Source organism: Astatotilapia calliptera, chromosome 16 (genome assembly GCF_900246225.1).
Source record: "Astatotilapia calliptera chromosome 16, fAstCal1.2, whole genome shotgun sequence".
In the NCBI taxonomy this organism is placed as follows: domain Eukaryota; kingdom Metazoa; phylum Chordata; class Actinopteri; order Cichliformes; family Cichlidae; genus Astatotilapia; species Astatotilapia calliptera.
Genome location: NC_039317.1, coordinates 7,175,497 through 7,188,819, shown reverse-complemented (window position 1 = coordinate 7,188,819; position 13,323 = coordinate 7,175,497). Strand labels below are relative to the sequence as shown.

Here is a 13,323-nt window from a genome sequence, read left to right as displayed (position 1 = left end):
TTCCTCCACCTCCAAAGAAATGTCAGAAGGAGTCCGAACCGCAAAAGAAGCGCGTATTCTCAGAAAAGTGGTTGCAGGAGGTGAGCTGGTTTCAAACAAATGATGAACGCATAGAGATGTGGTGCAGAATATGCCGTGAAAATCCCACGGTAGCGGACAAAAACAGTGCCTTTTACATGCACACAAACGCGCGTTGCAATTTTTTATCTGGTGCGCGGCTTTTATTTTGACAGCGCATGCACACCTGCGGACCACTTATGTGCACCCCTGCAAATAACTGTCAAAGTCGACCTTCATGAATGGAAATACAAAAAAGGTGCAAACCACTGATTATTCTCAAGAACAGTAAGGCCAGATTAGACCGATTAGAAAAACATCTGAAAGAGTCTGCACAGTTCTGTAGACTCTGTAGCATGACCAGATCATGCTTTTGAGTTACTGAAGATAAAACTAAATGCAAAGACACTCACAAAGAAGCAGCATCTGAAGGCAGCTGTAGGCTTTGGTAATGTCCATGAGTCCTACACTTTAGGCAGTCATTGACCACAAAGGATTTTCATAGAGTATTAAAAACAGTCCTTATATTTAAAATTATATTAGTTTGTCCAATTACTTTTCAGCTTCTGAAAATGGCTGTAAGTCTGCACTACAATCATTTCTTGATTGATTTAAAGTCCCTTGTGGTGGTGTACAGAGGCAAAATTACAAACATGGTGTCAGTGTCCAAATACTGATTTTTAGGACGATTAATGTTGGCCTGTTAGCCTTTTTTGTTCATAGAAAGAGAGGCGAGATAAACAGGAAACACTGGGGTGAGAGACGAGATGGCGCAATCATGAATCATGTGGTCAGCTCTCTACACTCCCCGAAGTGAAATAAAGAACTATTTAAGCAACTTTAAGCACATTTTTGATACTGGCCAAATTCACACTTTCTGCAAAAGGTTAGATTTGATCTGAAGCTCAAGTAACTCAACTTCCAGCTTCTGATCACAAAGAGAAGGCCGCCCACTGGTGATCTCTGAGGAACAGTAATGCTCTGTAAACTACTCATTTCAGGGTCATTTCAGGTTTATGCCAACCTAAGGGTGGGACAAAAAGGACAGAATGAATGAATTTTACATTTTGGACAACACTGTGTGTTACTGGCACGGTCTGGTTTCAACTCTCTCTCATATCATGACATAACCTTTCAGCAGACTGCAGGACTGGCACATTAAACAGCTGACAGACCTGACACTATTCTCTAGTATGTCCGTTTACCCTGTTTCTTAATTACCTAAAGAGAGAACACCATCGCTGGCATTTCTGTAGAGCAATTTGCTGTAAGGCTTTGGGTGACAAAACAACAACATGTATTGCTGAAAACTATACCTTCATTGACTCATTGCAGCAACGTTTGCTTCTGTTTGTCCAAAGTACTGTAACAGGAAACTGCAATAACAACAAACTGAAGCTGTGTGTTTACATATTTTGGCAAATTTATCATCCAAAGACAGCAGGGATAAACTCCAGCCCCCCGATGACCCTAATAAGCAGTTAAGAAAATGGAAAGGATGGATGGAATAAGCAATTGTAGCATATGCTGAGCATACAGGTGTTTGCCTGTAAATCGTGCCTTGTTAAAATTCATTGGTAAATGTTGTGTTTGACTTTTTATGTGCTACAGAACATATTAAAAAAAGCAGTCCAGTATTTGTTTCAATGAGAATAGGACCGGCGGCTGAACTGAACTGTATTTATGTGCATGTTGTGTCTGCGTCCTACCTGAGAGAGGGAAACTCAGTCACACAGACAGACTTGACGTGGATCTCTGCCTGTCTGTAGAAGCGAGCTCCTGTGTTTGTCAGCCTGATGGAGTTGATTTCACACTGGGGGGTAGAGTGAGCCATCACCGTCCTGTACACTGTTGTATCTGTCTGACTGTAATACACACATATAGTGCATGTGAAAATAATAAACCACACAAGATGAGACAGGCGCTTTCACACAATCAACATTTATCATACTGGGAAGTCACAGCTAAAACAAAGGTGGTGCCATTCTTCAGATTTAATAAAAAAAATGACTAAACTCACTAAACTTGTGCTCTGAAAACACGTTTTCCCAAAACTTTTCCCATCTGAACTATTCTACCCATACAATACATCTGATAAAATAAAAAGTGAACACAAAAAAAAACAATACACAAAAATTGCTTACAAAGAATGACTTGTTATACATTCCTATTGAATTTAATTTACCTGCAAACTGGTATGAAAATACTACCAATATTCATCACTGTCTTTTAGTCTCTGTAAACACAGGGACAACTATCTTTATCATGTGGTCTTATTCAACAGTTACTGAAATCTCAGCTCACCTTCCTTTACTGTATGTCTTCAATCAACTATTTAGGCACTTTGAGCCTCTTGATACCAAATAAGCATCAGCCTACATGTGCATCATTATATAGCCCCAACTTATCATCTTCTAATGGCAGCTTCCAGCAGGATAATGCTAAACATCACAAAGCAAAAAGCTGCTTTCTCAAACGGGTCTCATGAAAGTGACGTGCTCATGAGACCATAACCTGCTCTGAATTCAGAAGGACACTTTGGGATGTAACAGAAGTGGAGATCAAGGATGCACAGGTACAAAACCTACATGATGCAGTCACCTCATGTGGGATCCGCAACATCAAGAACAGATGCTTTTTTGGGAACGCCGAAACTGTTGATATACTTTACCAAATAAAGTGCACGTTCAGGGATTCAGATCCTGAATGCAGACATTTTTAAAGTCAGATTTTTCTGCTAGCGATGAGTTTTGGTCATTCCTAATTTTTTAATTTGTTCTTTTTAGGTATGGAACTGAATACAGTACATCCAACTGTACATATTGTACTATTCATTAACTTTAAAGAGTAGGATCTTTGCAATATGACATGCGTATGGTATTTGTGATACTTACAGCCTGAGGATCTGCTTTGTTTCCAGGATGTCAGCTGTCAGGGTCACTTCAATCTCAGCGCTCTTATCCAGTTTCGAAACTTCCAACTCCACCAGGATGTGGTGAGCTGAACAGGGAAACAGTGGGAAAAATGTCATTTTAAAGTACGGTAAAACAGGAATTGTTAAACCGTGCTAGTTTAGTAGAGGAAATCTTGCTATTGGTGGGTTGGTAGGGAAGAGTCAGAGTGCATAAATGATTAAAATAATTTAGCTGCCTTCTATGTGTAGTGACGAGAGGTTAAGTCTAATGAACGTCATTCAAACTACTCAAGAGTTTTAAATTTTTCTTAACAGGAGATTCAAGAAGATAACATTTCTTTTTAAGAAAAAATGAAAAATTCCGCCGTCTCACAAATACACTGCAACACTCACCACAATATGGCTGTGAAGAAGTCGTGAGGAGGAATAGCGTCTGCTCTTTGGGAATGGGAGATATAGATATCCCACTGTTTTCTGATAAACCTGGAACACACATAATTAAAAGGAATGAGTCAAAAGTAATTTCACGTGCATTAACTATGTCTGTATGAGTATGTAGAAGTATATTAAGCTGAAACAATAAGAAGCTGTCAAAAGCCGACGTGACAGTGTCGGCTCCACTGGAGGTGGAAGCAAAAAAGAACCTATCCAGTTTACTTTAAGTGAAATGTCATAACAACTTTATAAATACTTAAGATTTACTTTATAGTTAATAGACTGTATTGTTGGAACAAGTGTTTTGCAATAGAATGGAAGAACCACTGACAGCAGCAAGTCTTGTAAAAATAATGAGGCAGCACTATAGGCTGCAGGACTATTAATATAACTTATAACTCAGTGTCATATTAATCTCGAGCTGAGAAACGTTTTTATTGTAGAGACAAATGACACTCCCAAAATATGCACTCACAGCTTTTCACAGTAAGACACAGGATAGTTAGAAACTAACAGCAGATAAAAGGGAGCAGCAGCAGTCCGTGTGCTGCAGGTGGTCACCCACGTGTTATTACCTATTACTGGACATTTCCCTCTGAAGATGTCGCAGTCCATACAGCGTCCCTTCAGGAAGTCCTCATAGTTGGAGCACGGGATCCCCATTAACGGGCACGAGCCATTCAGCGCGCTCATGTAGACGTCCAGCGCCCTCATGTGGTCACATATCACATAACTGTACACTAAAAAATACAAGAAAACTGACAAAATATTGAACTTCTAAGGGAGACAGATGTCCAGAGACTCTCATTAAAGTAATGGGAAAAAATGTCCAGACGAAAAACTGGTTCTGCTCAAAATCTACTCATCTGTAACTGGAATTTCATTTATAACAAAAAAACAAGGGCGAAAGACACCAATGTGAAAACAACAAAAAAAGAGATCCTTTCCTTCTAGTTCCCCCCTCTCTTTTTGTTTTTGTTTTAGTGGGTCTTGAACTTACTTGAGTCAAACCTGGAGCGTGCACATCCAATCTGGTCCTTCCCTCCATTCAGAAAGAAGTCCACATGGCCAACAGGGATGGAGATGCCAAAATCTGATACAGAAGAAAACTGTCAGCAATTTGTTGCTACATTGCACTGCAAACAAAATTTCAGGTATAAACACAATGTGATTTTATCAGCTGTAATACAAGTGTTAATAAATACAAAAGACTTCCAATGAACTAATAATACAGTCTTTTAGGACATTTTATTAGACAGAAAAAATAGAGTGGTGAGTGAGGTGAGTTGGTAAAGATATGTGGAAGCGTTGCTGGTTTTGCTGCTGTTAGTTACTGTTAGCTACTGTTAGTCTCTGTTAGCTGTTACTAGTGAAACTTTCTTTGAAGTGAATGTAACACTTTTGGACATGGACACATGAGCGAACAAAGTCTCAGGATGCGAGAATGTAATCAAACTGTTTATCAGAGGTAAAGTGTGATTTTTAGGAAACTCAAACCGAGCTTAGCTAGTATACTTAGCTAAACTCGGCTGTTAGCTGGTGTTGTGCCAAAAAGTGATTTGTAGTAACTCTGTGTGTGTGTGTGTGTGTGTGTGTATGTATACACACGTGTTTAACACCGAATATCTTTGCTTATATTCATAAATAGTCTGCAGTCAACAGAATTTACAAAAGGGGTTATATATAAAGTAAAGAAATGATCTGTTTTACAATTATCTTTATGACTGCGTTATTGTACATACTGTGTTCTACCTTATAATCAGTCCAGTCTTTTTTTGGCAACTTAAAATATCTTTATAACTGTTATATTTGTTGCAGTTTCTGCTGCCCTCTTGGCCCGATCTCTCTTGAAAATCACATTTTTAATATCAATGAGAATTTTACATAATTTTATTTATGAGTGTTAAAGTTGGTTTACCAAAAACTGACTGTAGCTTCTACCTGGTGACAAAATGTTCTTTCTGGCTTAAAATGGCTGTTAACTGAGATCACTCATAAGAGATATGTTTGACATATGTTTCACAGAAAATAGGCCAACAAGTAATTTACAACTAATTAAAAACCTACAATCATTTTTTGGCAAATACCAGAAATCACTTTTTGTCTAGCTGTCCAGAGACAGGAGGGTCTGGCAGTAAGTAGTTGGAACAATGCTGGGGATAAATAAGCATGTTTATGCATGCATCTGTGTGTTAAGACCATTACACAACAATCTATTGTGAAAAAGCAATGTGAAATTCAGATTTTGTTGCGTAATGCACACACACACACACACACACACACACACACACACACACACACACACACACACACACACACACACACACACACACACTGAATGGGGTTTGTTTTTGCAGAAAATCCACCCTAAAAAAATCTATTGTGACAAAAAAGTCAATATCAAGCCATGATGAGACATTCTGGGTTCATCCAGAATCCAGTTCCCAAAGCAGCAGCAGGGTTGGATAGTTCTTGTATATGTTTCATGTTGGCCAGTTTGAACTCCTGCTGGCAGAACTGGGACCACATCTGAGGAGGCAGAGAAATAATCTCAGAGCTGGCAGACCTGGAGCAGTGTCTAGCTGCGTGTCTTAAGTAAAATAGTATTATTTTAGTATTTGGATATTCAGTACCAGTGTGCACTTTGAGTTACAACACACTAGTTGGCAAATGCAGTGTTCTGATTGGTCTGATTGATTTTTTTAGAGCTAAAAAAAAGATAAATAAAAAAATCAAGCTTGGTTTGAAAAAACACAAATGCCATTAGGTGTGAATGTGCGAGTGAATGTGAGCGCGAATGGTTGTCTGTCCCTGTGTGTTGGCCCTGCGACAGACTGGCCACCTGTCCAGAGTGTACCCCGCCTCTTGCCCTATGACAGCTGGGATAGGCTCCAGCGCCCCCCGCGACCCTGAAAAGAAGAAGCGGAAGCGAATGGATGGATGGATGGAGTCAAAGGCTATTTCATGGGCAGGTTTAGGCAGTTCCTTCGTTATGTCATTATCAGTTAAGCAGATAAAATGATAAAAGGCCTGGAGTTGATTTGATGTGTGGTGCTTGCATTTGGAAGATTTTGGTGTGAACAGCAACACAAAGAAAGCACTGGTGACCTCAGCAATGCACAAAGACCTGGACGTCCACAGAAGACAACAGTGGTAGATGATCGCAGAATCATTTCCATGGTGAAGAGAAACCCCTCAACAACAGCCAACCAAGTGAACAACACTCTCCAGCAGGTTGAAATATCGATATCCAAAGAGAAGACTGCACGAAAGTAAATACAGAGGATTCACTGCAAGGTGCAGGCCACACATAAGCCTCAAGAACAAAAGTGCTAGATTGGACTTTGCTAAAAAACAAAATCTTAAAAAAGCCAGCACATTTCTGGAAAAATATTCTTTGGAAAGATGAAAACCCACATCATCTGTAAAATGCGGCGGCGGCAGTGTGATGACTGCCAGTGGCACTGGGACGCTAGTGTTATTTGAAAGAGAAGATTTGATTGTTCTTGAGAACATTAGAGTCTTTCAAAGCTTTGATGACATCAGGCATTTTGAATAATATGCACAACCAATGTGTTTTATCACACCTCAAACTCAAACAAAAGCACATTCATATCTTTGTGTGCCTTAGTAAAGCGTAATGTTACAGTTCCACAGTTGCTCTTTGTTCATAACTTCCAGTAATGAGAAAAAAAACCAGAAGTCATCAGCCTGGCTGATCTGTCAATGATGCTTTCTAAGGGGTTTCATGTAGTTACAACAACAGTAAGTGGTCTAAGCCATGTTAGTGATGGAAATAAACTTGCAGGTTAAGTTAACGTTTTCTCACAGTCAGAGTCTGTGTGGATGGCATCCACAAACTGAGCGTCAGAAGGGTCCAACCGGCTATAGGTGTCCGCTCCTTTAAACATGGGTCCAGCAGGGTCCAGGCCTGTTTGAAAGTTTAATATCTTTTAGATTAAGCACATGCCATGAAATTTTATATTACTAGAAACAACAAAAAGAGTCATTTTTCTCCAGTAGTCTCATAATGAAAGAACTTCAACTATGGTCAGTGTAGTACACATTAGTGCATTGTCCTGCTTTGTGTTTAAAATGTCAAACAAATCAAATCAAATCAAATCAAATCACTTTTTATTGTCACATCACATGTGCAGGCACACTGGCACAGCACATGCGAGTGAAATTCTTGTGTGCGAGCCCCACAAGCAACAGAGATGTGCAAACACAACAACACAAACGAGCAAAATACAAGAATGGCCAACCTGAAACTAATAAATATATGTACAATATATAATAGTGTATGCATTTCTGGATGTGTATACTAAATAAACAGTGTCCCCATGTCCTGGGAACATGACTAGTCTTTTTATATGAGGTTTTTAGTTTGGATTTTATGGTTGTAGTTTATTCTCTACATATTCAGTGACCGTTTGTAAGGCAGAGGTTTGGCAGGACTGAAGAGTAAAAAAAAAATGGGAACAGTAGGAGAGAGGAAGCGAGAGAAAGTAAATATTCAATATAATGTTCAGTAAACAGTGAGTTTAGCTTTAAAGTTGATGAACTCTACCAGTCACAAAAAACAATAACAAAATCCAAACAACCGTCCTGATTAACTGACCATCAAACCAACAAGCAAGTCAAACAACCATTGTGCCTGCCAACCAACCAACTAACCAACCCACCCATCCTGTGGACCACCCATTCAATCAACAATAAGCTAAGGGGACATTTAGTGAAAGCTTTTGAATTTCTTTATTCATCAGCTTGGTGTCATTTTCAAATTTTATTCTTGTTGGGATCAGTGAAGCCTCTGATTTAACCCCACACAAGTCTGTGTCATCAGACAAAAAGACCTGATATTATCAACTGAACAGTGGTGTATTGTGCTGGTGGTGCTCTGCTGAAAGGGACTGAGCCTTGTCAAAACACTTCACAGTGTCTCTTTTCAATGTACTGTTGTTCTTTGAAGAGCCCTGCTAATTTTTCAGGGTCTCACTGAGATCTGTGAGAGCCTGTGCTGTGAAAACCTTCACTGTCTTCAATCCTGTTGTCTCCTTATTTCTGTAAACCCAATACCAGCTACCAGCAACCTAAACTTTATTTCCACCACAAGGAGTATTATTCTGAGGTGGAGCACATGTGCAATGACTTTTTAAGTGTGCAGCTGTGTTTCCAATTCAGTTTTACATTGCAAGAGATAATATGTATGTAAGGTGTCTGATCTCACCTGTGATTCTTCCTATTTTCCCTTCGAACAAAGTTCCCACAAAACCAGCGACATGTGCCCCGAGACTGACCCCGATAAAGTGGAAGGATTGGAGTCTGCAGCCATGATTCTGTTGGAGAAGACAATCGCAAGAATAGACTCTGTATTCAATATAAGCAACCACAAACATATTTTTGTCATTTGTAGAATGAAAAAAAAAAAAACTCTTGCAGATTTTTTTTCATAGACTACATAATATCTAGAAAATACTTCTGTAAAGAGTAAAATGAATTGTGCCTTTACATTGCTCAGGGTCGTATTGTGGCTAACGAGCATTTGAACAGCTTCGCACCTGCAGCTGATTGATGAGGACAGAAATCTGTATGGCCACCTCTCTGTAGATCTCTACCACCAGGTTGTAGGCAAAGGACGCACTGCGGACCCAGTCCACCACCACCACATTCACATCTTGAGATCTTAAAAGCGCCTGGCCTAACCTCTTCACCCAGGAGGGCTTACTCCCCCGGGCCCTGCAAGGATGGGTTGAGGTCAGAAGGCAATTAATAGTATATTAATATTAAAAGTCTAGTTAATAACTACTAAATTCTCTTTATAAACTACACTAAGCTGATGAGCTTTTAAAATGTATTCCATTACAGATTACAGAATACATGCCCCAAAATGTATTCTGTAACGTATTCCGTTATATACGTTACTCAATGAGAGTAACGTATTCTGAATACTTTGGATTACTTAATATATTATCATGCTTTTTACAACTACGTGAATGTATTATTGCTGTGATTTATTACTGTTACTGAAGGTCCGCGGCTCCGAACCATAGTAAAGGGACCTCTGGCTAATACGTTGGTTCCGTGTCAGGCTCGTAGCCGAAAAATAGCTTTACTTTGTTGTCTGGGTCAACTTTGCTTGAGAGAGGCGTTGAAAGGCTGCTCCAACAGAACTTATTGTTTTCGGAGGAAAACACGAACACAGCGCATCGAGTCTTAATAGCTTACTTACAACTGGGCTCGTCAGGCACTCTTCTTGGCTGCAGTGGTTATTATTATATTTACATGCTTCCAGCTCCCGTTTTTGCTCGATGACAACTCCTACTTTTCCACTCGCCTTTTTCTCCCTTCTCGCGCTTACAGACCCATAACGTGTATGGCAGTCCATTCTCCCTGCAACACGGACTACACTGCCCATGAGGCTACATTCTTTAGAGCTTTTTTTTTTTTTTTCATTCTTTAGAGCTTTTTTTAATTTATTTTTTCATTCTTTAGAGCATTCTGCCCGATTGTTCAGTCTGACGTCACTAGCCGTGTCTGGGCCTAAACTCCGCTGCAGGTCCATATATCAAACGATCACTATGGCATTACTGAGAGTTGAAAAACTGTCTAAAATCTTTCATCTTTAATAAAATGATCAGTGTTCTGCTCTACCAGGTGTAACAATTGAGTTTAACATCCAGGCATCCATAAAAACGGAATTTATGACATTTAACGGAGTTAGAAGTTAGCAGGGAGTTAGCTCGCTAGCTTCTATCTAAATACAATATAGCATGTCCTGACTGCAGGGTTTTGGAAACAAATGAAAACGTACAGCTCTGTTATCACTTCCAACATAAATGAAGACAGAAAACTAAACAGCAGTGACGTTTGTAGGGTTACTGAAGTTTGGCTAGCTGGTATATAATGACGTGCTACGTGACCGCTAGCGACACAGCTATGTTAGCATAACATAAACAAGCTAACTTTTTTTTCCACTCGATAAAAGTTAACGTGAGTGTTCTCGGTGGTCAGGAACAAATGTAATCGCATGGCAGGATGCTGTAAAAGGACCAAACTTCAGCCAGGAGAACAACTGAGATAATCCATCCACAATACGAGGTTAGTCATTCATATACTGCTGCATGGGCTGTGCTGTAATTACATCCTAAGGTTTTAAAAACTGAGCTTAAATAAATGATTAGCGGTAATAAAAGCCGAGGGAGGTCAACAGTGATCACTGACTGTTTTAGGAGCTTTTTGAGATTAAATAGAAGAAAATACAAAACATTAAACATGTTAACAACACAAAAGCCATATTAAACGCAGACTACTTTAGGCCCGGAAGTAGGATTCGTCGTGTCATCACTGAACAACGGATTAGTTTAGCACAACAACAACAACAAAAAAGCGCTCTCTCACCCAGGAAACACAGACAGAAAGCGAGCGTCACCCTGTAACCATGGCAACCGTAACCGTGCCACCTGGAACAACAGAACGTAGCTGTCAAACAAAACCCAAACAGTCCTGACCCGCGACAAAATGAAACAGGGAAGTACCGCCGTGTAATCCATTTATTTCAACAAAGTAACTGTATTCTAAATACCACCTTTTTAAACGGTAACTGTAACGGAATACAGTTACTCTTTTTTTGTATTTTAAATACGTAACGGCGGTACATGTATTCCGTCACTCCCCAACACTGACTGTGGCTGTTACTCTAACATAACTGGTGCACAGAATAGCAATAGCACTGATCGGTCCAAAACTATTACATTTGTTTCATTTAAAGATTCAGAGGCTCGTACTCTGAAACGAAATAAGGATCTCACCTGTACCCGTGGATGATAACCTTTGTAGGACGCGAGGGGTTGAAGTAGGAGTTCTCCATGGTGAGGGACGTCTCATTGAATGCTTGTGGACAGTCCATGTTTTTCCTGGTCAGCAGCAGATACTGGACGTTCAGTCTGACTCTTTGCTGCTGGTATTCCCGCCATGTGATGTTGTTGAGATCAGCACAGTGATTATCTTGCTGCCTTTCATCTGAAGCTAGTAGAAGTAGAAGGGCGTAATACATACTATGTAGTTGTTGTTTTAGCCTCACTGTATCACGAAATAAAACTTGCGGGTTTTGTATTTGACAGCATTGTGATTACTACTCTTCTACTACAAAGCCATGCTGTTGTAATAGATGCAGTATGTGTTTTACCATTGGCTTGCTAAAATATGCACAGCGTGGATGAGTGTATGTGCTGCTCTAAAACCTATAGACACATTTAAGGATTAATGGCGCTTTTCCAGACGTGTAAGCTGCCAGTTCAACAGACATTAATGCACCCCTATACCATCAGACTTGCAGGTTTTCGAACTAAACACTGATGACAAGTTGGATGGTCCCTTTCCTCTTTATGGAAGGAAGAGTCCATGTTTTTCAAAAGGAATTTCAATTTTTGATTAGTAGATTTATCTCAGTTTAAACCTTTGATGTTATTGTGAAATGTGGGTTCATATGATTCACAAATCACTGGATTGTGTTTTTATTTACATGCTGCACAGCATCCTAACCTTTTCAAAACTGGATAACCAATTGTCTTCCCCTTTACTTCAAACATCACATAACAATTAGTGTGGCAGTCCTGTGCAGCTTTAAGACTTTGGCTTTACTATATTTGGAAGTAATTATTTAAAATTTGTCTCTACTACGTTTATCTGACCCCTAACGTCATCAGTAATTTACAACACACATTTAACCAACATTTCTCAGTCAACTATGAAGCAGTGCCTAATCGGGACTTCTTGACAAGTTTTATAGGTCTATGCATATTTAATGATCAGATGATTAACAATCTAATAATGTCAGCCATAGTACTATATTAGTCACTTCAGGCATTTTTCTGCTAGGACAATAGCTTCACTTTTGACAGCCATCTTTAGGACATTTTACTGGTAATACATTAAGTATTACCAGTAAAATGTGAAATTAGCATTTTCTTCTTTGATTCTTACAAAGACACTTGGAAGGCAGATAGCAGAAAAAGAATCCCACTTTACTGTAGAGGACAAGTTCCTCGTTTGTATATGGTGCTATGTGTTACGTAATCACTGACTTGCGACAAAAACTCACATAACACAGTCCCTGTTCCGTCTTTCAACCCTCTTTGCATACATATTTAGAATAACTGTATGGAAAAATGATGCAGCAGAGCAAATCTCCTTCATTGGCACAATACTTACCCACCACCAGTGATGTGATGTAGACCGACAAAACACAGAAGAGGAAGGTTTTGCACTCCCAAAGCATTTCTGTGGTGTCAGTGAAGTGAAGGTTGAAAGTAGCTGCCAGGAGTTTGTTAGTTCTTAATGGTGCTCAGCTGCTCTCTTTAGCTCCCAGATTGGTGATCAGCTTTAGGCTTGACTAAATCCCAGCTCTGTGCAGTGCTGTAACACTGAAAGAGAAACTCAGAGTTTATCTGGCAAACATCAGGGGTGAAGCAATGCTGGAATCCATATAAAACAGGCCAAATTAGTCCAGAATATAAAGACCCGGGTTCACTGTAACATTCCACTTTTAAACTGAACGTATCCACATCAAACCTCTCGGTGTCATTTTCTTTTTGTTCACCGAATTCAATTAGGGGGCGAGTTTTCTTTTTTATTCCTTTCCCAGTCTGGGTTTGCTCTGAAAAAGTGGTTGAAAGTCTTTGCCTGGTGGTGAATCCATGACCTCATTTGTATTCAATGGCTGTTTGTTTAAAAGGCTGGACTCTGGCCTGGCTGCCCACTAGTTTGTGTGTGCGTTTGTGTGCGTTTGAGAGAGAGGCATAAGACAGTGACCGGAGAAATCTGGAAATCAGTAATCAACTGATTTTTGAGTCTTAATTCTTTTTTTTACATAATCAAGCAATTCATGTGAGTCCATCACACACTATTCAGTCTCT

The 13,323-nt window shown here is 39.6% G+C and overlaps 1 protein-coding gene across 3 annotated transcripts in view; it reads right to left on the bottom strand.

Moving 5' to 3' along the window:
- Positions 1 to 13,323, bottom strand: part of pla1a (phospholipase A1 member A) — a 14,419-nt gene extending 1,096 nt beyond the window's left edge. Inside the window, exons 1-11 of one of the 3 annotated variants that reach the window (XM_026144617.1) lie at positions 12,620 to 13,323; positions 11,218 to 11,434; positions 8,968 to 9,145; positions 8,637 to 8,745; positions 7,236 to 7,337; positions 4,407 to 4,499; positions 3,982 to 4,164; positions 3,365 to 3,454; positions 2,952 to 3,057; positions 1,767 to 1,922; positions 227 to 1,433 (exon numbers count right to left, since the gene is read on the bottom strand). In XM_026144617.1, coding sequence (XP_026000402.1) covers positions 1,376 to 1,433; positions 1,767 to 1,922; positions 2,952 to 3,057; positions 3,365 to 3,454; positions 3,982 to 4,164; positions 4,407 to 4,499; positions 7,236 to 7,337; positions 8,637 to 8,745; positions 8,968 to 9,145; positions 11,218 to 11,434; positions 12,620 to 12,686 — 1,359 coding nt within the window. In that variant the 5' untranslated portion in view covers positions 12,687 to 13,323 and the 3' untranslated portion in view covers positions 227 to 1,375. Of the gene's footprint in view, positions 1 to 226; positions 1,434 to 1,766; positions 1,923 to 2,951; positions 3,058 to 3,364; positions 3,455 to 3,981; positions 4,165 to 4,406; positions 4,500 to 7,235; positions 7,338 to 8,636; positions 8,746 to 8,967; positions 9,146 to 11,217; positions 11,435 to 12,619 lie in introns of those variants that run through there. The other 2 variants (XM_026144615.1, XM_026144616.1) reach the window with 2 other exon arrangements.